Source organism: Eucyclogobius newberryi, unplaced genomic scaffold (genome assembly GCF_026437365.1).
Source record: "Eucyclogobius newberryi isolate DKJ021-1_F unplaced genomic scaffold, fEucNew1.0.hap1 SCAF_11, whole genome shotgun sequence".
NCBI classification, from domain to species: domain Eukaryota; kingdom Metazoa; phylum Chordata; class Actinopteri; order Gobiiformes; family Gobiidae; genus Eucyclogobius; species Eucyclogobius newberryi.
Window position 1 is genome coordinate 37,857,953 of NW_027315735.1, and position 24,762 is coordinate 37,882,714.

At 58.4% G+C, this 24,762-nt stretch overlaps 1 protein-coding gene across 2 annotated transcripts in view; it reads left to right on the plus strand.

Moving 5' to 3' along the window:
- Positions 1–24,762, plus strand: part of LOC140354827 (RNA-binding protein 39-like) — a 46,397-nt gene that overhangs the window by 17,564 nt on the left and 4,071 nt on the right. For both annotated transcript variants that reach the window (XM_072440070.1, XM_072440071.1), the window contains exons 6-10: positions 15,486–15,603; positions 16,638–16,790; positions 19,522–19,668; positions 19,953–20,018; positions 23,096–23,300. In XM_072440070.1, the coding sequence (XP_072296171.1) occupies positions 15,486–15,603; positions 16,638–16,790; positions 19,522–19,668; positions 19,953–20,018; positions 23,096–23,300 (689 nt within the window). The remainder of the gene's footprint in view (positions 1–15,485; positions 15,604–16,637; positions 16,791–19,521; positions 19,669–19,952; positions 20,019–23,095; positions 23,301–24,762) is intronic.

The window sequence follows — 24,762 nt, forward strand, 5'->3', positions numbered from 1 at the left end:
TCCTCTGGTTCTCCCGTTCCCCTGGTTCTCCCGCTGCTCTGGTTCTCCCGCTCCTCTGGTTCTCCCGCTCCCCTGGTTCTCCTGCTCCTCTGGTTCTTCTGCTCGCCTGGTTCTTCCGCTCCTTTGGTTCTCCCGCTCCTCTGGTTCTCCCGCTCCTCTGGTTCTCCCGCTCCCCTGGTTCTCCCGCTCCCCTGGTTCTTCTGCTCCTCTGGTTCTCCCGCTCCCCTGGTTCTCCCGCTCCCCTGGTTCTCCCGCTCCCCTGGTTCTCCCGCTCCCCTAGTTCTCCCGCTCCCCTGGTTCTCCTGCTCCCCTAGTTCTCCCGCTCCCCTGGTTCTCTCGCTCCTCTGGTTCTCCCGCTCCTCTGGTTCTCCTGCTCCCCGGTTCTCCCGCTCCTCTGGTTCTCCTGCTCCCCTGGTTCTTCTGCTCCTCTGGTTCTCCCGTTCCCCTGGTTCTCCCGCTCCTCTGGTTCTCCCGCTCCTCTGGTTCTCCCGCTCCTCTGGTTCTCCCGCTCCCCTTGTTCTCCCGCTCCTCTGGTTCTCCCGCTCCTCTGGTTCTCCCGTTCCCCTGGTTCTCCCGCTCCCCTGGTTCTCCCGCTCCCCTGGTTCTCCCGTTCCCCTGGTTCTCCCGTTCCCCTGGTTCTCCCGCTCCTCTGGTTCTCCCGCTCCCCTGGTTCTCCCGCTCCCCTGGTTCACCCGCTCCCCTGGTTCTCCCGCTCCTTTGGTTCTCCCGCTCCTTTGGTTCTCCCGCTCCCCTGGTTCTCCCGCTCCTCTGGTTCTCCCGCTCCCCTGGTTCTCCTGCTCCCCTGGTTCTTCTGCTCCTTTGGTTCTCCCGCTCCTCTGGTTCTCCCGCTCCCCTGGTTCTCCCGATCCCCTGGTTCTTCCGCTCCTCTGGTTCTCCCGCTCCCCTGGTTCTTCTGCTCCTCTGGTTCTCCCGCTCCCCTGGTTCTCCCGCTCCCCTGGTTCTCCCGCTCCCCTGGTTCTCCCGCTCCCCTGGTTCTCTCGCTCCCCTGGTTCTCCCGCTCCTCTGGTTCTCCCGCTCCTCTGGTTCTCCTGCTCCCTGGTTCTCCCGCTCCCCTGGTTCTCCTGCTCCCCTGGTTCTTCTGCTCCTCTGGTTCTCCCGTTCCCCTGGTTCTCCCGCTCCTCTGGTTCTCCCGCTCCTCTGGTTCTCCCGCTCCTCTGGTTCTCCCGCTCCTCTGGTTCTCCTGCTCCCTGGTTCTCCCGCTCCCCTGGTTCTCCTGCTCCCCTGGTTCTTCTGCTCCTCTGGTTCTCCCGTTCCCCTGGTTCTCCCGCTCCCCTGGTTCTCCCGCTCCTCTGGTTCTCCCGCTCCTCTGGTTCTCCCGCTCCTCTGGTTCTCCCGCTCCCCTGGTTCTCCCGCTCCCCTGGTTCTCCCGCTCCCCTGGTTCTCCTGCTCCCCTAGTTCTCCCGCTCCCCTGGTTCTCCTGCTCCCCTAGTTCTCCCGCTCCCCTGGTTCTCTCGCTCCTCTGGTTCTCCCGCTCCTCTGGTTCTCCTGCTCCCCGGTTCTCCCGCTCCTCTGGTTCTCCTACTCCCCTGGTTCTTCTGCTCCTCTGGTTCTCCCGTTCCCCTGGTTCTCCCGCTCCTCTGGTTCTCCCGCTCCTCTGGTTCTCCCGCTCCTCTGGTTCTCCCGCTCCCCTTGTTCTCCCGCTCCTCTGGTTCTCCCGCTCCTCTGGTTCTCCCGTTCCCCTGGTTCTCCCGCTCCCCTGGTTCTCCCGCTCCCCTGGATCTCCCGTTCCCCTGGTTCTCCCGCTCCTCTGGTTCTCCCGTTCCCCTGGTTCGTCTGCTCCCCTGTTTTTTCCGCTCCTTTGGTTCTCCCGCTCCTTTGGTTCTCCCGCTCCCCTGGTTCTCCCGCTCCCCTGGTTCACCCGCTCCTCCGGTTCTCCCGCTCCTCCGGTTCTCCCGCTCCCCTGGTTCTCCCGCTCCTCTGGTTCTCCTGCTCCCCTGGTTCTCCTGCTCCTCTGGTTCTCCTGCTCCTCTGGTTCTCCTGCTCCCCTGGTTCTCCTGCTCCTCTGGTTCTCCTGCTCCCCTGGTTCTCCTGCTCCTCTGGTTCTTCTGCTCCTCTGGTTCTTCTGCTCCTCTGGTTCTTCTGCTCCTCTGGTTCTTCTGCTCCCCTGGTTCTTCTGCTCCCCTGGTTCTTCTGCTCCTCTGGTTCTCCCGCTCCTCTGGTTCTCCCGCTCCTCTGGTTCTCCCGCTCCCCTGGTTCTTCCGCTCCTCTGGTTCTTCTGCTCCTCTGGTTCTTCTGCTCCCCTGGTTCTTCTGCTCCCCTGGTTCTTCTGCTCCTCTGGTTCTCCCGCTCCTCTGGTTCTCCCGCTCCTCTGGTTCTCCCGCTCCCCTGGTTCTCCCGCTCCCCTGGTTCTTCTGCTCCTCTGGTTCTCCCGCTCCCCTGGTTCTCCCGCTCCCCTGGTTCTCCCGCTCCCCTGGTTCTCCCGCTCCCCTGGTTCTCCCGCTCCCCTGGTTCTCTCGCTCCTCTGGTTCTCCTGCTCCTCTGGTTCTCCCGCTCCTCTGGTTCTCCCGCTCCTCTGGTTCTCCCGCTCCCCTGGTTCTCCCGCTCCCCTGGTTCTTCTGCTCCTCTGGTTCTCCCGTTCCCCTGGTTCTCCCGTTCCCCTGGTTCTCCCGCTGCTCTGGTTCTCCCGCTCCTCTGGTTCTCCCGCTCCCCTGGTTCTCCTGCTCCTCTGGTTCTTCTGCTCGCCTGGTTCTTCCGCTCCTTTGGTTCTCCCGCTCCTCTGGTTCTCCCGCTCCTCTGGTTCTCCCGCTCCCCTGGTTCTCCCGCTCCCCTGGTTCTTCTGCTCCTCTGGTTCTCCCGCTCCCCTGGTTCTCCCGCTCCCCTGGTTCTCCCGCTCCCCTGGTTCTCCTGCTCCCCTAGTTCTCCCGCTCCCCTGGTTCTCCTGCTCCCCTAGTTCTCCCGCTCCCCTGGTTCTCTCGCTCCTCTGGTTCTCCCGCTCCTCTGGTTCTCCTGCTCCCCGGTTCTCCCGCTCCTCTGGTTCTCCTGCTCCCCTGGTTCTTCTGCTCCTCTGGTTCTCCCGTTCCCCTGGTTCTCCCGCTCCTCTGGTTCTCCCGCTCCTCTGGTTCTCCCGCTCCTCTGGTTCTCCCGCTCCCCTTGTTCTCCCGCTCCTCTGGTTCTCCCGCTCCTCTGGTTCTCCCGTTCCCCTGGTTCTCCCGCTCCCCTGGTTCTCCCGCTCCCCTGGTTCTCCCGTTCCCCTGGTTCTCCCGTTCCCCTGGTTCTCCCGCTCCTCTGGTTCTCCCGCTCCCCTGGTTCTCCCGCTCCCCTGGTTCACCCGCTCCCCTGGTTCTCCCGCTCCTTTGGTTCTCCCGCTCCTTTGGTTCTCCCGCTCCCCTGGTTCTCCCGCTCCTCTGGTTCTCCCGCTCCCCTGGTTCTCCCGCTCCCCTGGTTCTTCTGCTCCTTTGGTTCTCCCGCTCCTCTGGTTCTCCCGCTCCCCTGGTTCTCCCGATCCCCTGGTTCTTCCGCTCCTCTGGTTCTCCCGCTCCCCTGGTTCTTCTGCTCCTCTGGTTCTCCCGCTCCCCTGGTTCTCCCGCTCCCCTGGTTCTCCCGCTCCCCTGGTTCTCCCGCTCCCCTGGTTCTCCCGCTCCCCTGGTTCTCTCGCTCCCCTGGTTCTCCCGCTCCCCTGGTTCTCCCGCTCCTCTGGTTCTCCTGCTCCCTGGTTCTCCCGCTCCCCTGGTTCTCCTGCTCCCCTGGTTCTTCTGCTCCTCTGGTTCTCCCGTTCCCCTGGTTCTCCCGCTCCTCTGGTTCTCCCGCTCCTCTGGTTCTCCCGCTCCTCTGGTTCTCCCGCTCCCCTGGTTCTCCCGCTCCTCTGGTTCTCCCGCTCCTCTGGTTCTCCCGCTCCCCTGGTTCTCCCGCTCCCCTGTTTTTTCCGCTCCCCTGTTTTTTCCGCTCCTTTGGTTCTCCCGCTCCTCTGGTTCTCCCGCTCCTCTGGTTCTCCCGCTCCCCTGGTTCTCCCGCTCCCCTGGTTCTTCTGCTCCTCTGGTTCTCCCGCTCCCCTGGTTCTCCCGCTCCCCTGGTTCTCCCGCTCCCCTGGTTCTCCTGCTCCCCTAGTTCTCCCGCTCCCCTGGTTCTCCTGCTCCCCTAGTTCTCCCGCTCCCCTGGTTCTCTCGCTCCTCTGGTTCTCCCGCTCCTCTGGTTCTCCTGCTCCCCGGTTCTCCCGCTCCTCTGGTTCTCCTGCTCCCCTGGTTCTTCTGCTCCTCTGGTTCTCCCGTTCCCCTGGTTCTCCCGCTCCTCTGGTTCTCCCGCTCCTCTGGTTCTCCCGCTCCTCTGGTTCTCCCGCTCCCCTTGTTCTCCCGCTCCTCTGGTTCTCCCGCTCCTCTGGTTCTCCCGTTCCCCTGGTTCTCCCGCTCCCCTGGTTCTCCCGCTCCCCTGGTTCTCCCGTTCCCCTGGTTCTCCCGTTCCCCTGGTTCTCCCGCTCCTCTGGTTCTCCCGCTCCCCTGGTTCTCCCGCTCCCCTGGTTCACCCGCTCCCCTGGTTCTCCCGCTCCTTTGGTTCTCCCGCTCCTTTGGTTCTCCCGCTCCCCTGGTTCTCCCGCTCCTCTGGTTCTCCCGCTCCCCTGGTTCTCCCGCTCCCCTGGTTCTTCTGCTCCTTTGGTTCTCCCGCTCCTCTGGTTCTCCCGCTCCCCTGGTTCTCCCGATCCCCTGGTTCTTCCGCTCCTCTGGTTCTCCCGCTCCCCTGGTTCTTCTGCTCCTCTGGTTCTCCCGCTCCCCTGGTTCTCCCGCTCCCCTGGTTCTCCCGCTCCCCTGGTTCTCCCGCTCCCCTGGTTCTCCCGCTCCCCTGGTTCTCTCGCTCCCCTGGTTCTCCCGCTCCTCTGGTTCTCCCGCTCCTCTGGTTCTCCTGCTCCCTGGTTCTCCCGCTCCCCTGGTTCTCCTGCTCCCCTGGTTCTTCTGCTCCTCTGGTTCTCCCGTTCCCCTGGTTCTCCCGCTCCTCTGGTTCTCCCGCTCCTCTGGTTCTCCCGCTCCTCTGGTTCTCCCGCTCCTCTGGTTCTCCTGCTCCCTGGTTCTCCCGCTCCCCTGGTTCTCCCGCTCCCCTGGTTCTTCTGCTCCTCTGGTTCTCCCGTTCCCCTGGTTCTCCCGCTCCCCTGGTTCTCCCGCTCCTCTGGTTCTCCCGCTCCTCTGGTTCTCCCGCTCCTCTGGTTCTCCCGCTCCCCTGGTTCTCCCGCTCCCCTGGTTCTCCCGCTCCCCTGGTTCTCCTGCTCCCCTAGTTCTCCCGCTCCCCTGGTTCTCCTGCTCCCCTAGTTCTCCCGCTCCCCTGGTTCTCTCGCTCCTCTGGTTCTCCCGCTCCTCTGGTTCTCCTGCTCCCCGGTTCTCCCGCTCCTCTGGTTCTCCTACTCCCCTGGTTCTTCTGCTCCTCTGGTTCTCCCGTTCCCCTGGTTCTCCCGCTCCCCTGGTTCTCCCGCTCCTCTGGTTCTCCCGCTCCTCTGGTTCTCCCGCTCCCCTTGTTCTCCCGCTCCTCTGGTTCTCCCGCTCCTCTGGTTCTCCCGTTCCCCTGGTTCTCCCGCTCCCCTGGTTCTCCCGCTCCCCTGGATCTCCCGTTCCCCTGGTTCTCCCGCTCCTCTGGTTCTCCCGTTCCCCTGGTTCGTCTGCTCCCCTGTTTTTTCCGCTCCTTTGGTTCTCCCGCTCCTTTGGTTCTCCCGCTCCCCTGGTTCTCCCGCTCCCCTGGTTCACCCGCTCCTCCGGTTCTCCCGCTCCTCCGGTTCTCCCGCTCCCCTGGTTCTCCCGCTCCTCTGGTTCTCCTGCTCCCCTGGTTCTCCTGCTCCTCTGGTTCTCCTGCTCCTCTGGTTCTCCTGCTCCCCTGGTTCTCCTGCTCCTCTGGTTCTCCTGCTCCCCTGGTTCTCCTGCTCCTCTGGTTCTTCTGCTCCTCTGGTTCTTCTGCTCCTCTGGTTCTTCTGCTCCTCTGGTTCTTCTGCTCCCCTGGTTCTTCTGCTCCCCTGGTTCTTCTGCTCCTCTGGTTCTCCCGCTCCTCTGGTTCTCCCGCTCCTCTGGTTCTCCCGCTCCCCTGGTTCTTCCGCTCCTCTGGTTCTTCTGCTCCTCTGGTTCTTCTGCTCCCCTGGTTCTTCTGCTCCCCTGGTTCTTCTGCTCCTCTGGTTCTCCCGCTCCTCTGGTTCTCCCGCTCCTCTGGTTCTCCCGCTCCCCTGGTTCTCCCGCTCCCCTGGTTCTTCTGCTCCTCTGGTTCTCCCGCTCCCCTGGTTCTCCCGCTCCCCTGGTTCTCCCGCTCCCCTAGTTCTCCCGCTCCCCTGGTTCTCCCGCTCCCCTGGTTCTCTCGCTCCTCTGGTTCTCCCGCTCCTCTGGTTCTCCCGCTCCTCTGGTTCTCCCGCTCCTCTGGTTCTCCCGCTCCCCTGGTTCTCCCGCTCCCCTGGTTCTTCTGCTCCTCTGGTTCTCCCGTTCCCCTGGTTCTCCCGCTGCTCTGGTTCTCCCGCTCCTCTGGTTCTCCCGCTCCCCTGGTTCTCCTGCTCCTCTGGTTCTTCTGCTCGCCTGGTTCTTCCGCTCCTTTGGTTCTCCCGCTCCTCTGGTTCTCCCGCTCCTCTGGTTCTCCCGCTCCCCTGGTTCTCCCGCTCCCCTGGTTCTTCTGCTCCTCTGGTTCTCCCGCTCCCCTGGTTCTCCCGCTCCCCTGGTTCTCCCGCTCCCCTGGTTCTCCTGCTCCCCTAGTTCTCCCGCTCCCCTGGTTCTCCTGCTCCCCTAGTTCTCCCGCTCCCCTGGTTCTCTCGCTCCTCTGGTTCTCCCGCTCCTCTGGTTCTCCTGCTCCCCGGTTCTCCCGCTCCTCTGGTTCTCCTGCTCCCCTGGTTCTTCTGCTCCTCTGGTTCTCCCGTTCCCCTGGTTCTCCCGCTCCTCTGGTTCTCCCGCTCCTCTGGTTCTCCCGCTCCTCTGGTTCTCCCGCTCCCCTTGTTCTCCCGCTCCTCTGGTTCTCCCGCTCCTCTGGTTCTCCCGTTCCCCTGGTTCTCCCGCTCCCCTGGTTCTCCCGCTCCCCTGGTTCTCCCGTTCCCCTGGTTCTCCCGTTCCCCTGGTTCTCCCGCTCCTCTGGTTCTCCCGCTCCCCTGGTTCTCCCGCTCCCCTGGTTCACCCGCTCCCCTGGTTCTCCCGCTCCTTTGGTTCTCCCGCTCCTTTGGTTCTCCCGCTCCCCTGGTTCTCCCGCTCCTCTGGTTCTCCCGCTCCCCTGGTTCTCCCGCTCCCCTGGTTCTTCTGCTCCTTTGGTTCTCCCGCTCCTCTGGTTCTCCCGCTCCCCTGGTTCTCCCGATCCCCTGGTTCTTCCGCTCCTCTGGTTCTCCCGCTCCCCTGGTTCTTCTGCTCCTCTGGTTCTCCCGCTCCCCTGGTTCTCCCGCTCCCCTGGTTCTCCCGCTCCCCTGGTTCTCCCGCTCCCCTGGTTCTCCCGCTCCCCTGGTTCTCTCGCTCCCCTGGTTCTCCCGCTCCTCTGGTTCTCCCGCTCCTCTGGTTCTCCTGCTCCCTGGTTCTCCCGCTCCCCTGGTTCTCCTGCTCCCCTGGTTCTTCTGCTCCTCTGGTTCTCCCGTTCCCCTGGTTCTCCCGCTCCTCTGGTTCTCCCGCTCCTCTGGTTCTCCCGCTCCTCTGGTTCTCCCGCTCCCCTGGTTCTCCCGCTCCTCTGGTTCTCCCGCTCCTCTGGTTCTCCCGCTCCCCTGGTTCTCCCGCTCCCCTGTTTTTTCCGCTCCCCTGTTTTTTCCGCTCCTTTGGTTCTCCCGCTCCTTTGGTTCTCCCGCTCCCCTGGTTCTCCCGCTCCCCTGGTTCTCCCGCTCCTCTGGTTCTCCCGCTCCTTTGGTTCTCCCGCTCCCCTGGTTCTCCCGCTCCTCTGGTTCTCCCGCTCCCCTGGTTCTCCTGCTCCCCTGGTTCTTCTGCTCCTTTGGTTCTCCCGCTCCTCTGGTTCTCCCGCTCCCCTGGTTCTCCCGCTCCCCTGGTTCTTCCGCTCCTCTGGTTCTCCCGCTCCCCTGGTTCTTCCGCTCCTCTGGTTTCCCGCTCCCCTGGTTCTCCCGCTCCCCTGGTTCTCCCGCTTCCCTGGTTCTACCGCTCCCCTGGTTTTCCCGTTCCCCTGGTTCTCCCGCTCCCCTGGTTCTTCCGCTCCCCTGGTTTTCCCGCTCCCCTGGTTCTCCCGCTCCCCTGGTTCTCCCGTTCCCCTGGTTTTTCCCGCTCCCCTGGTTCTCCCGCTCCCCTGGTTCTCCCGCTCCCCTGGTTCTCCCGCTCCCCTGGTTCTCCCGCTCCTCTGGTTCTCCTGCTCCTCTGGTTCTCCTGCTCCTCTGGTTCTCCTGCTCCCCTGGTTCTCCTGCTCCCCTGGTTCTCCCGCTCCCCTGGTTCTCCCGCTCCCCTGGTTCTCCCGCTCCCCTGGTTCTCCCGCTCCCCTGGTTCTCCTGCTCCTCTGGTTCTCCTGCTCCCCTGGTTCTTCTGCTCCTCTGGTTCTCCCGTTCCCCTGGTTCTCCCGCTGCTCTGGTTCTCCCGCTCCTCTGGTTCTCCCGCTCCCCTGGTTCTCCTGCTCCTCTGGTTCTTCTGCTCGCCTGGTTCTTCCGCTCCTTTGGTTCTCCCGCTCCTCTGGTTCTCCCGCTCCCCTGGTTCTCCTGCTCCCCTGGTTCTTCTGCTCCTCTGGTTCTCCCGCTCCCCTGGTTCTCCCGCTCCCCTGGTTCTCCCGCTCCCCTAGTTCTCCCGCTCCCCTGGTTCTCCTGCTCCCCTAGTTCTCCCGCTCCCCTGGTTCTCTCGCTCCTCTGGTTCTCCCGCTCCTCTGGTTCTCCTGCTCCCCGGTTCTCCCGCTCCTCTGGTTCTCCCGCTCCCCTGGTTCTCCTGCTCCCCTGGTTCTTCTGCTCCTCTGGTTCTCCCGTTCCCCTGGTTCTCCCGCTCCTCTGGTTCTCCCGCTCCTCTGGTTCTCCCGCTCCTCTGGTTCTCCCGCTCCCCTTGTTCTCCCGCTCCTCTGGTTCTCCCGCTCCTCTGGTTCTCCCGTTCCCCTGGTTCTCCCGCTCCCCTGGTTCTCCCGCTCCCCTGGTTCTCCCGTTCCCCTGGTTCTCCCGCTCCTCTGGTTCTCCCGTTCCCCTGGTTCGTCCGCTCCCCTGTTTTTTCCGCTCCTTTGGTTCTCCCGCTCCTTTGGTTCTCCCGCTCCCCTGGTTCTCCCGCTCCCCTGGTTCACCCGCTCCTCTGGTTCTCCCGCTCCTCTGGTTCTCCTGCTCCCCTGGTTCTCCCGCTCCTCTGGTTCTCCCGCTCCCCTGGTTCTCCTGCTCCTCTGGTTCTCCTGCTCCTCTGGTTCTCCTGCTCCCCTGGTTCTCCTGCTCCTCTGGTTCTCCTGCTCCCCTGGTTCTCCTGCTCCTCTGGTTCTCCTGCTCCTCTGGTTCTTCTGCTCCTCTGGTTCTTCTGCTCCCCTGGTTCTTCTGCTCCCCTGGTTCTTCTGCTCCTTTGGTTCTCCCGCTCCTCTGGTTCTCCCGCTCCTCTGGTTCTCCCGCTCCTCTGGTTCTCTCGCTCCTCTGGTTCTCCCGCTCCCCTGGTTCTCCTGCTCCCCTGGTTCTTCTGCTCCTCTGGTTCTCCCGCTCCCCTGGTTCTCCCGCTCCCCTGGTTCTCCTGCTCCCCTAGTTCTCCCGCTCCCCTGGTTCTCTCGCTCCCCTGGTTCTCCCGCTCCTCTGGTTCTCCCGCTCCTCTGGTTCTCCCGCTCCTCTGGTTCTCCCGCTCCTCTGGTTCTCCCGCTCCCCTGGTTCTCCCGCTCCCCTGGTTCTCCCGCTCCCCTGGTTCTCCCGCTCCTCTGGTTCTCCAGTTCCCCTGGTTCTCCCGCTGCTCTGGTTCTCCCGCTCCTCTGGTTCTCCCGCTCCTCTGGTTCCCCCGCTCCCCTGGTTCTCCTGCTCCCTTGGTTCTTCTGCTCCTCTGGTTCTCCCGCTCCCCTGGTTCTCCCGCTCCCCTGGTTCTCCCGCTCCCCTGGTTCTCCCGCTCCCCTGGTTCTCTCGCTCCTCTGGTTCTCCTGCTCCCCTGGTTCTCCTGCTCCTCTGGTTCTTCTGCTCGCCTGGTTCTTCTGCTCCTTTGGTTCTCCCACTCCTCTGGTTCTCCCGCTCCTCTGGTTCTCCTGCTCCCCTGGTTCTTCTGCTCCTCTGGTTCTCCCGCTCCCCTGGTTCTCCCGCTCCCCTGGTTCTCCTGCTCCCCTAGTTCTCCCGCTCCCCTGGTTCTCCTGCTCCCCTAGTTCTCCCGCTCCCCTGGTTCTCTCGCTCCTCTGGCTCTCCCGCTCCTCTGGTTCTCCAGCTCCCTGGTTCTCCCGCTCCTCTGGTTCTCCCGCTCCCCTGGTTCTCCTGCTCCTCTGGTTCTCCCGTTCCCCTGGTTCTCCCGCTCCTCTGGTTCTCCCGCTCCTCTGGTTCTCCCGCTCCTCTGGTTCTCCCGCTCCTCTGGTTCTCCCGCTCCTCTGGTTCTCCCGCTCCCCTGGTTCTCCCGCTCCTCTGGTTCTCCCGCTCCTCTGGTTCTCCCGCTCCTTTGGTTCTCCCGCTCCCCTGGTTCTCCCGCTCCTCTGGTTCTCCCGCTCCCCTGGTTCTCCTGCTCCCCTGGTTCTCCTGCTCCTTTGGTTCTCCCGCTCCTCTGGTTCTCCCGCTCCCCTGGTTCTTCCGCTCCTCTGGTTCTCCCGCTCCCCTGGTTTTTCTGCTCCTCTGGTTTCCCGCTCCCCTGGTTCTCCCGCTCCCCTGGTTCTCCCGCTCCCCTGGTTCTCCCGCTCCCCTGGTTCTACCGCTCCCCTGGTTCTACCGCTCCCCTGGTTTTCCCGTTCCCCTGGTTCTCCCGCTCCCCTGGTTCTCCCTCTCCCCTGGTTCTCCCTCTCCCCTGGTTCATCCGCTCCCCTGGTTCTCCCGCTCCCCTGGTTCTCCCGCTCCCCTGGTTCTCCCGGTCCCCCTGGTTCTCCCGTTCCCCTGGTTCTCCCGCTCCCCTGGTTCTCCCGCTCCCCTGGTTCTCCCGCTCCCCTGGTTCTCCCGCTCCCCTGGTTCTCCCGCTCCCCTGGTTCTTCCGCTCCCCTGGTTCTCCCGCTCCCCTGGTTCTCCCGCTCCCCTGGTTCTCCCGTTCCCCTGGTTCTCCCGTTCCCCTGGTTCTCCCGCTCCCCTGGTTCTCCCGCTCCCCTGGTTCTCCCGCTCCCCTGGTTCTCCCGCTCCCCTGGTTCTCCCGCTCCCCTGGTTCTCCCGCTCCTCTGGTACTCCCGTTCCTCTGGTTCTCCCGCCCCTCTGGTTCTCCCGCTCCCCTGGTTCTCCCGCTCCCCTGGTTCTCCCGCTCCCCTGGTTCTCCCGCTCCCCTGGTTCTCCCGCTCCTCTGGTTCTCCCGCTCCTCTGGTTCTCCCGCTCCTCTGGTACTCCCGCTCCTCTGGTTCTCCCGCTCCTCTGGTTCTCCCGCTCCTCTGGTTCTCCCGCTCCCCTGGTTCTCCCACTTCCCTGGTTCTTCCGCTCCCCTGGTTCTTCTGCTCCCCTGGTTCTCCTGCTCCTCTGGTTCTCCCGCTCCTCTGGTTCTCCCGCTCCCCTGGTTCTCCCACTTCCCTGGTTCTTCTGCTCCCCTGGTTCTTCTGCTCCCCTGGTTCTCCTGCTCCTCTGGTTCTCCTGCTCCTCTGGTACTCGCGCTCCTCTGGTTCTCCTGCTCCTCTGGTACTCCCGCTCCTCTGGTTCTCCCGCTCCTCTGGTTCTCCCGCTCCTCTGGTTCTCCCGCTCCTCTGGTTCTCCTGCTCCTCTGGTACTCCTGCTCCTCTGGTTCTCCTGCTCTTCTGGTTTTGCTGTGCAGATTTGAGTATTTGACTGTGTGTGTCTCATACGTGTGTGTCTCATACGTGTGTGTGTCTCATACGTGTGTGTGTCTCATACGTGTGTGTGTCTCATACGTGTGTGTGTCTCATACGTGTGTGTCTCATACGCGTGTGTGTGTCTCATACGCGTGTGTGTGTCTCATACGCGTGTGTGTGTCTCATACGCGTGTGTGTGTCTCATACGCGTGTGTGTGTCTCATACGCGTGTGTGTGTCTCATACGCGTGTGTGTGTCTCATACGCGTGTGTGTGTCTCATACGCGTGTGTGTGCTCATACGCGTGTGTGTGTCTCATACGCGTGTGTGTGTCTCATACGTGTGTGTAGGGTAACATACTAGTACAAGTACTGTAAGGTTATTAATGTCCACCCACTTTTGAAGGAGGCGGGGCATTCAGGTTTGATATTGATTAAAGAATTGTTCAAGAATTCAAACATGACACTGCATAAGTGTGGGTAAGTTTGAATCGTATTTTTAAGAGAAGAATGGGGCACCAGCCGGATAATCGGCAATTTAACAATATCTAGATGAATTAATTAATTAGAAATTAATTTGCTCATTGATCTAAAGGTTTGAGAACGTAACCGTGACATTGACCCCTTTTCTGGAAATGAAGGAACACTTAACCAAATGTGGGTTATGAAGATTTAATGACCAAAGAATTAAACAGATAAATATGAATCAGGAATATGCAAATGAGTCGATAACAGATGGAATACACTAGGGCCTGCGTGGGGTCCAAGGGCCTGCGTGGGGTCCAAGGGCCTGCGTGGGGTCCAAGGGCCTGCGTGGGGTCCAAGGGCCTGCGTGGGGTCCAAGGGCCTGCGTGGGGTCCAAGGGCCAGCGTGGGGTCCAAGGGCCAGCGTGGGGTCCAAGGGCCAGCGTGGGGTCCAAGGGCCAGCTTGGGGTCCAAGGGCCAGCGTGGGGTCCAAGGGCCAGCTTGGGGTCCAAGGGCCTGCGTGGGGTCCAAGGGCCTGCGTGGGGTCCAAGGGCCTGCGTGGGGTCCAAGGGCCTGCTCTGGAGCTCGGCTCTGACGTTGTCTGGCCAAAGACGGACTGGATCGGTTCTGCGATCTGTGTTCTCCTTGGCTCTGAGGTGCATTCTCCTTGGCTCTGAGGCGTTCTCCTTGGCTCTGAGGCGTTCTCCTTGGCTCTGAGGCGTTCTCCTTGGCTCTGAGGCATTCTCCTTGGCTCTGAGGCGTTCCCGAATGAAAAGGCCGTCGTGCTGCTCCACAGATGTGGCTGGTAAAAGGCTGTGGACTTGGAAAAGTTGCAAACGGTCCTTGCTTGATTTTGCGTGATGCAGCATCAATCACGTTTTTAAAAACGGGCACAGGTTTCTTCGTTCCGGGAGGGAACATTAGCTTCTCTTTGAAAAGTCTTTGTCCCGTAGCGTAGCATCGCTCACGCTAACTAGGCCCGAGGCCTGCTCCCAAGGCCTCATGGACCTTGCTGGTGGGACCCTGGATGGAGGGTCGAGCTTCGAAAGAAACTCGGATGGAACTCGCTCTGGAGCTCGGATGGAACTGGTCTGTAACTCCTGCTCTTTCCTTTTGTCTTTCCCCGCGGGGGTTTTGACGCCGTGGCTTCAGCCAATCAGCATGCACGCTGGGGTCAGAGCTGATAAGGAGACGAGATCTGGCTTTAGGCCACAAGAGTTACACAAAAGGTAAAATTGTCCACAAAACAAGTTATGAAACAGTTAAAATGACATGTAAAACACAATGACACAATATGTACATGTAAAGTCATCTGGTGACACATTTTTACAATCTGATGATTGTCTGTTAAAAACCACTTAAACCGCAAAGTCTTTCAGCGTTTTAGCGTTTGTCTGGGAGACATCGTTACTCTCTGTAATCCAAAAGGAGTCATTTGATGAAAAGTTATTTTCAAAGTTCAGAGCGTCTCTGTTGTCACTATTACATCCTCTTCCGAGGGGCGTAAAACTCCACACGGGCAGCAGATAACACCTAGCCCGCATTCCTGTCACCATGGCAACAGGGGGAGGACATCTGCATATCCTACATGTGTGTGTCTCATACGTGTGTCTCTCATACGTATGTGTGTCTCTCATACGTGTGTGTGTCTCTCATACGTGTGTGTGTCTCTCATACGTGTGTGTGTCTCTCATACGTGTGTGTGTCACATGTGTGTGTGTCTCTCATACGTGTGTGTGTGTCTCTCATACGTGTGTGTGTCTCATACGTGTGTGTGTGTCTCATACGTGTGTGTGTCTCATACGTGTGTGTGTGTCTCATACGTGCGTCTCATATACGTGCGTGCGTCTCATATACGTGCGTGCGTCTCATATACGTGCGTGCGTCTCATATACGTGCGTGCGTCTCATACGTGCGTGCGTCTCATATACGTGCGTGCGTCTCATATACGTGCGTGCGTCTCATATACGTGCGTGCGTCTCATACGTGCGTGCGTCTCATATACGTGCGTGCGTCTCATATACGTGCGTGCGTCTCATATACGTGCGTGCGTCTCATACGTGCGTGCGTCTCATATACGTGCGTGCGTCTCATACGTGCGTGCGTCTCATATACGTGCGTGCGTCTCATATACGTGCGTGCGTCTCATATACGTGCGTGCGTCTCATATACGTGCGTGCGTCTCATATACGTGCGTGCGTCTCATATACGTGCGTGCGTCTCATATACGTGCGTGCGTCTCATATACGTGCGTGCGTCTCATATACGTGCGTGCGTCTCATATACGTGCGTGCGTCTCATATACGTGCGTGCGTCTCATATACGTGCGTGCGTCTCATATACGTGCGTGCGTCTCATATACGTGCGTGCGTCTCATATACGTGCGTGCGTCTCATATACGTGCGTGCGTCTCATACGTGTCTCATACGTGTGTGTGTGTGTCTCATACGTGTCTCATACGTGTCTCATACGTGTGTGTGTGTGTGTGTCTCATACGTGTGTATGTGTCTCATACGTGTGTGTGTGTGTGTGTGTGTCTCATACGTGCGTGTGTCTCATACGTGCGTGTGTCTCATACGTGCGTGTGTCTCATACGTGCGTGTGTCTCATACGTGCGTGTGTCTCATATGTGTCTCATACGTGTGTGTGTGTCTCATACGTGTCTCATACGTGCGTGTGTCTCATACGTGCGTGTGTCTCATACGTGCGTGTGTCTCATATGTGTCTCATACGTGTGTGTGTGCGTGTGTCTCATATACGTGCGTGTGTCTCATATACGTGCGTGTGTCTCATATACGTGCGTGTGTCTCATATACGTGCGTGTGTCTCATACGTGCGTGTGTCTCATATACGTGCGTGTGTCTCATACGTGCGTGTGTCTCATATACGTGCGTGTGTCTCATACGTGCGTGTGTCTCATACGTGTCTCATACGTGTGTGTGTGTGTGTGTCTCATACGTGTGTATGTGTCTCATACGTGTGTGTGTGTGTGTCTCATACGTGCGTGTGTCTCATACGTGCGTGTGTCTCATACGTGCGTGTGTCTCATATGTGTCTCATACGTGTGTGTGTGTGTGTCTCATACGTGTCTCATACGTGTGTGTGTGTCTCATACGTGTCTCATACGTGTGTGTGTGTGTGTGTGTGTGTGTGTGTGTGTCTCATACGTGTGTGTGTCTCATACGTGTGTGTGTCTCATACGTGTGTGTGTCTCATACGTGTCTCATACGTGTGTGTGTGTGTGTGTGTGTCTCACACACACGTGTGTGTCTCATACACGTGTGTGTCTCATGTGTGTTTTTCAGAGCTCCCATCGATAACCTGAGTCCTGAGGAGAGAGACGCTCGTACAGTCTTCTGTATGCAACTGGCAGCGAGGATCAGACCCAGAGACCTCGAGGACTTCTTCTCTGCTGTGGGCAAGGTCCTCCTCCTGCTGATGTTTCTCCTCCTGCTGCTGATGTTTCTCCTCCTGCTGCTGATGTTTCTCCTCCTGCTGCTGATGTTTCTCCTCCTGCTCCTCTCTGTCCTGCTGATGTTTCTCCTGCTGATGTTTCTCCTCCTGCTGCTGATGTTTCTCCTCCTGCTGATGTTTCTCCTCCTGCTCCTCTCTGTCCTGCTGATGTTTCTCCTGCTGATGTTTCTCCTCCTGCTGCTGATGTTTCTCCTCCTGCTGATGTTTCTCCTCCTGCTCCTCTCTGTCCTGCTGATGTTTCTCCTGCTGATGTTTCTCCTCCTGCTCCTCTCTGTCCTGCTGATGTTTCTCCTCCTGCTGATGTTTCTCCTCCTGCTCCTCTCTGTCCTGCTGATGTTTCTCCTCCTGCTGCTGATGTTTCTCCTCCTGCTCCTCTCTGTCCTGCTGATGTTTCTCCTGCTGCTGATGTTTCTCCTCCTGCTCCTCTCTGTCCTGCTGATGTTTCTCCTCCTGCTGCTGATGTTTCTCCTCCTGCTCCTCTCTGTCCTGCTGATGTTTCTCCTCCTGCTCCTCTCTGTCCTGCTGATGTTTCTCATCCTGCTGCTGATGTTTCTCCTCCTGCTGCTGATGTTCCTCCTCCTGCTCCTCTCTGTCCTGCTGATGTTTCTCCTCCTGCTCCTCTCTGTCCTGCTGATGTTTCTTCTCCTGCTCCTCTCTGTCCTGCTGATGTTTCTCCTGCTGATGTTTCTCCTCCTGCTGCTGATGTTTCTCCTCCTGCTGCTGATGTTCCTCCTCCTGCTCCTCTCTGTCCTGCTGATGTTTCTCCTCCTGCTCCTCTCTTTCCTGCTGATGTTTCTCCTCCTGCTGCTGATGTTTCTCCTCCTGCTCCTCTCTGTCCTGCTGATGTTTCTCCTCCTGCTGCTGATGTTTCTCCTCCTGCTCCTCTCTGTCCTGCTGATGTTTCTCCTCCTGCTGCTGATGTTTCTCCTCCTGCTCCTCTCTGTCCTACTGATGTTTCTCCTCCTGCTCCTCCTCGTTTGCAGGTTCGTGACGTGAGGATCATCTCAGACAGAAACTCTCGTCGTTCTAAAGGAATTGCGTACATTGAGTTTGTTGAGACCAGTTCTGTTCCTTTGGCCATCGGCCTGACCGGACAGAGACTCCTTGGAGTCCCCATCATCGTGCAGGCCTCACAGGTACTACTGCAGTACAAATACTACAAATACTACAGTCCCCATCATCGTGCAGGCCTCACAGGTACTACTGCAGTACAAATACTACAAATACTACAGTCCCCATCATCGTGCAGGCCTCACAGGTACTACTGCAGTACAAATACTACAAATATTACAGTCCCCATCATCGTGCAGGCCTCACAGGTACTACTGCAGTACAAATACTACAAATACTACAGTCCCCATCATCGTGCAGGCCTCACAGGTACTACTGCAGTACAAATACTACAAATACTACAGTCCCCATCATCGTGCAGGCCTCACAGGTACTACTGCAGTACAAATACTACAAATACTACAGTCCCCATCATCGTGCAGGCCTCACAGGTACTACTGCAGTACAAATACTACAAATACTACAGTCCCCATCATCGTGCAGGCCTCACAGGTACTACTGCAGTACAAATACTACAAATACTACAGTCCCCATCATCGTGCAGGCCTCACAGGTACTACTGCAGTACAAATACTACAAATACTACAGTCCCCATCATCGTGCAGGCCTCACAGGTACTACTGCAGTACAAATACTACAAATACTACAGTCCCCATCATCGTGCAGGCCTCACAGGTACTACTGCAGTACAAATACTACAAATACTACAGTCCCCATCATCGTGCAGGCCTCACAGGTACTACTGCAGTACAAATACTACAAATACTACAGTCCCCATCATCGTGCAGGCCTCACAGGTACTACTGCAGTACAAATACTACAAATACTACAGTCCCCATCATCGTGCAGGCCTCACAGGTACTACTGCAGTACAAATACTACAAATACTACAGTCCCCATCATCGTGCAGGCCTCACAGGTACTACTGCAGTACAAATACTACAAATACTACAGTCCCCATCATCGTGCAGGCCTCACAGGTACTACTGCAGTACAAATACTACAAATACTACAGTCCCCATCATCGTGCAGGCCTCACAGGTACTACTGCAGTACAAATACTACAAATATTACAGTCCCCATCATCGTGCAGGCCTCACAGGTACTACTGCAGTACAAATACTACAAATATTACAGTCCCCATCATCGTGCAGGCCTCACAGGTACTACTGCAGTACAAATACTACAAATACTACAGTCCCCATCATCGTGCAGGCCTCACAGGTACTACTGCAGTACAAATACTACAGTCCCCATCATCGTGCAGGCCTCACAGGTACTACTGCAGTACAAATACTACAAATACTACAGTCCCCATCATCGTGCAGGCCTCACAAGTACTACTGCAGTACAAATACTACAAATACTACAGTCCCCATCATCGTGCAGGCCTCACAAGTACTACTGCAGTACAAATACTACAAATACTACAGTCCCCATCATCGTGCAGGCCTCACAGGTACTACTGCAGTACAAATACTACAAATACTACAGTCCCCATCATCGTGCAGGCCTCACAGGTACTACTGCAGTACAAATACTACAAATACTACAGTCCCCACCATCGTGCAGGCCTCACAGGTACTACTGCAGTACAAATACTACAAATATTACAGTCCCCATCATCGTGCAGGCCTCACAGGTACTACTGCAGTACAAATACTACAAATACTACAGTCCCCATCATCATGCAGGCCTCACGGGTACTACTGCAGTACAAATACTACAAATACTACAGTCCCCATCATCGTGCAGGCCTCACAGGTACTACTGCAGTACAAATACTACAAATACTACAGTCCCCATCATCGTGCAGGCCTCACGGGTACTACTGCAGTACAAATACTACAATTACTACAGTCCCCATCATCGTGCAGGCCTCACAGGTACTACTGCAGTACAAATACTACAAATACTACAGTCCCCACCATCGTGCAGGCCTCACAGGTACTACTGCAGTACAAATACTACAAATATTACAGTCCCCATCATCGTGCAGGCCTCACAGGTACTACTGCAGTACAAATACTACAAATACTACAGTCCCCATCATCATGCAGGCCTCACGGGTACTACTGCAGTACAAATACTACAAATACTACAGTCCCCATCATCGTGCAGGCCTCACAGGTACTACTGCAGTACAAATACTACAAATACTACAGTCCCCATCATCGTGCAGGCCTCACGGGTACTACTGCAGTACAAATACTACAATTACTACAGTCCCCATCATCGTGCAGGCCTCACAGGTACTACTGCAGTACAAATACTACAAATACTACAGTCCCCACCATCGTGCAGGCCTCACAGGTACTACTGCAGTACAAATACTACAAATATTACAGTCCCCATCATCGTGCAGGCCTCACAGGTACTACTGCAGTACAAATACTACAAATACTACAGTCCCCATCATCATGCAGGCCTCACGGGTACTACTGCAGTACAAATACTACAAATACTACAGTCCCCATCATCGTGCAGGCCTCACAGGTACTACTGCAGTACAAATACTACAAATACTACAGTCCCCATCATCGTGCAGGCCTCACGGGTACTACTGCAGTACAAATACTACAATTACTACAGTCCCCATCATCGTGCAGGCCTCACAGGTACTACTGCAGTACAAATACTACAAAAACTGCAGTACAAATACTACAAATACAGAATTGATGCCCTGACAGAACAGGGCCTTGGGGGTTCCGGGCCGGGTTGGTTCCGGGCCGTGGGGGTTCCGGGCCGGGTTGGTTCCGGGCCGTGGGGGTTCTGGTACTAAACTGTGTGTTTCAGGCAGAGAAGAACCGTGCGGCGGCCGCAGCAGCAGCAGCTTGTGCTCTGCAGAGAAGTTCTGTTGGACCCATGAGGCTTTATGTGGGATCTCTGCACTTCAACATCACTGAGGACATGCTGAGGGGCATATTTGAGCCCTTTGGACCGGTCAGTGAGCTCTAATGTCTGTAACACTTCTGGACCGGTCAGTGAGCTCTAATGTCTGTAACACTTCTGGACCGGTCAGTGAGCTCTAATGTCTGTAACACTTCTGGACCGGTCAGTGAGCTCTAATGTCTGTTACACTTCTGGACCGGTCAGTGAGCTCTAATGTCTGTAACACTTCTGGACCGGTCAGTGAGCTCTAATGTCTGTAACACCTCTGGACCGGTCAGTGAGCTCTAATGTCTGTAACACTTCTGGACCGGTCAGTGAGTATTGTGTTGTTTCAGATTGAGAGCATTCAGCTGATGATGGACAATGAGACTGGACGCTCCAGAGGATACGGCTTCATCACAGTCAGTCTTTATCTTTGTTTTATGTTTATAAAAAGTGAACATCAGCGGTCTGGTTTAGTCCTGGTTTAGACCTGGTTTAGTCCTGGTTTAGACCTGGTTTAGACCTGGTTTAGACCTGGTTTGGACCTGGTTTGGACCTGGTTTGGACCTGGTTTGGACCTGGTTTAGACCTGGTTTGGACCTGGTTTGGACCTGGTTTGGACCTGGTTTAGACCTGGTTTGGACCTGGTTTAGTCCTGGTTTAGACCTGGTTTGGACCTGGTTTGGACCTGGTTTGGACCTGGTTTGGACCTGGTTTGGACCTGGTTTGGACCTGGTTTGGACCTGGTTTAGACCTGGTTTAGACCTGGTTTAGACCTGGTTTAGTCCTGGTTTAGACCTGGTTTAGACCTGGTTTAGACCTGGTTTAGACCTGGTTTGGACCTGGTTTGGACCTGGTTTGGACCTGGTTTGGACCTGGTTTGGACCTGGTTTGGACCTGGTTTGGACCTGGTTTGGACCTGGTTTGGGCCTGGTTTGGACCTGGTTTAGACCTGGTTTGGACCTGGTTTGGACCTGGTTTGGACCTGGTTTAGTCCTGGTTTAGTCCTGGTTTAGTCCTGGTCTAGACCTGGTCTAGTCCTGGTTTAGTCCTGGTTTAGACCTGGTTTAGACCTGGTTTAGACCTGGTTTAGTCCTGGTCTAGACCTGGTTTGGACCTGCTTTAGTCCTGGTCTAGACCTGCTTTAGTCCTGGTCTAGACCTGCTTTAGTCCTGGTCTAGACCTGCTTTAATCCTGGTCTAGACCTGGTTTAGTCCTGGTCTAGACCTGGTTTGGACCTGGTCTAGACCTGGTTTGGACCTGGTCTAGACCTGCTTTAGTCCTGGTCTAGACCTGCTTTAGTCCTGGTCTAGACCTGCTTTAGTCCTGGTCTAGACCTGCTTTAGTCCTGGTTTAGTTTGAATACTTTTATGTTCGGGTGATGAATGTTTCTATTTTTGCATATTTAATATATTTAATTTTTAGATCAGTTGAAACTGAAGTGGAGCCGAGATAATGGCACAAGGTAAAATGAAAGTTCAGGAGTTTAAATGCATTTAGTTCAAACGCATTGATATCAGATTGAAATGGCAACATTTGATTGAGTCCGGTACGTTGCTGACGTTACCATGGTAACCATGGTTACCATCGTAACCATGGACACGTGTGAACGGGTTTAACAACGCTAACGTTAATCATATTTGAAAACAATCAAGTTGTGCTTTAGTGAAACAGAAAAGGTTTTAGGGCTCACTTTGTAGAGAGCGCTGTGTGTGACCTCGCGCCCCTGTGACCTCGCGCCCCTGTGACCTCGCCACCCTGTGACCTCGCCACCCTGTGACCTCGCGCCCCTGTGACCTCGCCACCCTGTGACCTCGCGCCCCTGTGACCTCGCCACCCTGTGACCTCGCCACCCTGTGACCTCGCGCCCCTGTGACCTCGCCACCCTGTGACCTCGCCACCCTGTGACCTCGCGCCCCTGTGACCTCGCCACCCTGTGACCTCGCGCCCCTGTGACCTCGCCACCCTGTGACCTCGCCACCCTGTGACCTCGCGCCCCTGTGACCTCGCGCCCCTGTGACCTCGCGCCCCTATGACCTCGCCACCCTGTGACCTCGCCACCCCGTGACCTCGCGCCCCTGTGACCTCTCCACCCCGTGACCTCGCGCCCCTATGACCTCGCCACCCTGTGACCTCTCCACCCCGTGACCTCGCGCCCCGTGACCTCGCGCCCCTATGACCTCGCCACCCTGTGACCTCTCCACCCTGTGACCTCGCCACCCCGTGACCTCGCCGCCCCTGTGACCTCGCCACCCCGTGACCTCGCCGCCCCTGTGACCTCGCCAGCCTGTGACCTCGCCACCCCGTGACCTCGCGCCCCTATGACCTCGCCACCCTGTGACCTCTCCACCCTGTGACCTCGCCACCCCGTGACCTCGCCGCCCCTCTGACCTCGCCACCCTGTGACCTCGCCACCCCGTGACCTCGCGCCCCTGTGACCTTGCCACCCCGTGACCTCGCGCCCCTGTGACCTCGCCACCCGTGACCTCGCCACCCGTGACCTCGCGCCCCGTGACCTCGCCACCCCGTGACCTCGCGCCCCGTGACCTCGCCACCCTGTGACCGCGCCACCCTGTGACCGCGCCACCCCGTGACCTCACGCCCCTGTGACCTCGCCACCCCGTGACCTCGCGCCCCTGTGACCTCGCCACCCCGTGACCTCGCGCCCCGTGACCTCGGCACCCTGTGACCTCGGCACCCTGTGACCTCACGCCCCTGTGACCTCGGCACCCTGTGACCTCGTGCCCCTGTGACCTCGCCACCCCGTGACCTCGCGCCCCTGTGACCTTGCCACCCCGTGACCTCGCGCCCCTGTGACCTCGCCACCCGTGACCTCGCGCCCCTGTGACCTCGCCACCCCGTGACCTCGCGCCCCGTGACCTCGCGCCCCTATGACCTCGCCACCCTGTGACCGCGCCACCCCGTGACCTCACGCCCCCGTGACCTCACGCCCCTGTGACCTCGCCACCCCGTGACCTCGCGCCCCTGTGACCTCGTGACCTCGCGCCCCGTGACCTCGGCACCCTGTGACCTCGGCACCCTGTGACCTCGCGCCCCTGTGACCTCGCCACCCCGTGACCTCGCGCCCTTGTGACCTCGGCACCCTGTGACCTCGCGCCCCTGTGACCTCGCCACCCCGTGACCTCGCGCCCCGTGACCTCGCGCCCCTGTGACCTCACGCCCCTGTGACCTCACGCCCCTGTGACCTCGCGCCCCTGTGACCTCGCCACCCCGTGACCTCGCGCCCTTGTGACCTCGGCACCCTGTGACCTCGCGCCCCTGTGACCTCGCGCCCCTGTGACCTCGCCACCCCGTGACCTCGCGCCCCGTGACCTCGCGCCCCGTGACCTCGCGCCCCTGTGACCTCACGCCCCTGTGACCTCGCGCCCCTGTGACCTCGCGCCCCTGTGACCTCGCGCCCCTGTGACCTCGCGCCCCTGTGACCTCGCGCCCCTGTGACCTCGGCTGACTCATGTTTCTCCGGTTCTGCCCTCAGTTCTCAGACAGCGAGTGTGCGAAGAAGGCGATGGAGCAGCTGAACGGCTTTGAACTCGCCGGTCGCCCAATGAAGGTGGGTCATGTGACCGAGAGGACCGACCCATCGCTCGCATCATCATTCCTCGACAACGACGAGCTGGAGCGAACCGGCATCGACCTGGGAGCTACAGGCCGACTGCAGCTGATGGCCCGGCTCGCAGAGGGTAAGAGTTCAGGAGGGTTCAGGAGGGTTCGAGGGGGTTCGAGGGGGTTCGAAGAGGTGTTCAAAAAAGCGAGGCAAGTTTATTTGAGGAGTACAATTCGTACAAAAGGCAGTTCAAAGTGCTTTGCTGGAGTCAGAGAACAATATGAAAAATAAGATTCTGGATTTGGAGTCCAGATCACGTCGTCCTAACCTGAGGCTTGTGGGCGGAGAAGAAGGAGGAGAATTCGGGCCTCGGGACTCTGTATTCGGGCCTCAGGACTCTGTATTCGGGCCTCAGGACTCTGTGTTTGGGCCTCAGGACTCTGTGTTCGGGCCTCGGGACTCTGTGTTTGGGCCTCAGGACTCTGTATTCGGGCCTCGGGACTCTGTGTTGGGGCCTCGGGACTCTGTGTTGGGGCCTCAGGACTCTGTATTCGGGCCTCAGGACTCTGTGTTTGGGCCTCAGGACTCTGTATTCGGGCCTCGGGACTCTGTGTTTGGGCCTCAGGACTCTGTCTTTGGGCCTCAGGACTCTGTGTTTGGGCCTCGGGACTCTGTGTTTGGGCCTCAGGACTCTGTATTCGGGCCTCGGGACTCTGTGTTTGGGCCTCAGGACTCTGTGTTTGGGCCTCAGGACTCTGTATTCGGGCCTCAGGACTCTGTATTCGGGCCTCGGGACTCTGTGTTTGGGCCTCAGGACTCTGTGTTTGGGCCTCAGGACTCTGTATTCGGGCCTCAGGACTCTGTATTCGGGCCTCAGGACTCTGTGTTTGGGCCTCAGGACTCTGTGTTTGGGCCTCGGGACTCTGTGTTTGGGCCTCGGGACTCTGTGTTTGGGCCTCAGGACTCTGTATTCGGGCCTCGGGACTCTGTGTTTGGGCCTCAGGACTCTGTATTCGGGCCTCAGGACTCTGTATTCGGGCCTCTGTATTTGGGCCTCGGGACTCTGTATTCGGGCCTCGGGACTCTGTATTCGGGCCTCGGGACTCTGTGTTTGGGCCTCAGGACTCTGTATTCGGGCCTCAGGACTCTGTATTCGGGCCTCAGGACTCTGTATTTGGGCCTCAGGACTCTGTATTCGGGCCTCAGGACTCTGTATTCGGGCCTCGGGACTCTGTGTTTGGGCCTCAGGACTCTGTATTCGGGCCTCGGGACTCTGTGTTTGGGCCTCAGGACTCTGTATTCGGGCCTCAGGACTCTGTATTCGGGCCTCAGGACTCTGTATTCGGGCCTCGGGACTCTGTGTTTGGGCCTCAGGACTCTGTATTCGGGCCTCAGGACTCTGTATTCGGGCCTCAGGACTCTGTATTCGGGCCTCTTCCTGCTGCAGAGAAATGCACCGACGATCAGGACTGGACTGACATACTGGACATGCGTGAAATGGAAAAGATTACATTTGGACTTGACTTGAAAATGGACAAATCTGACAGACTTTGGACTAAATGGGATGTTTTTTGCGGCTTCTCTAGGCCATGATTTTT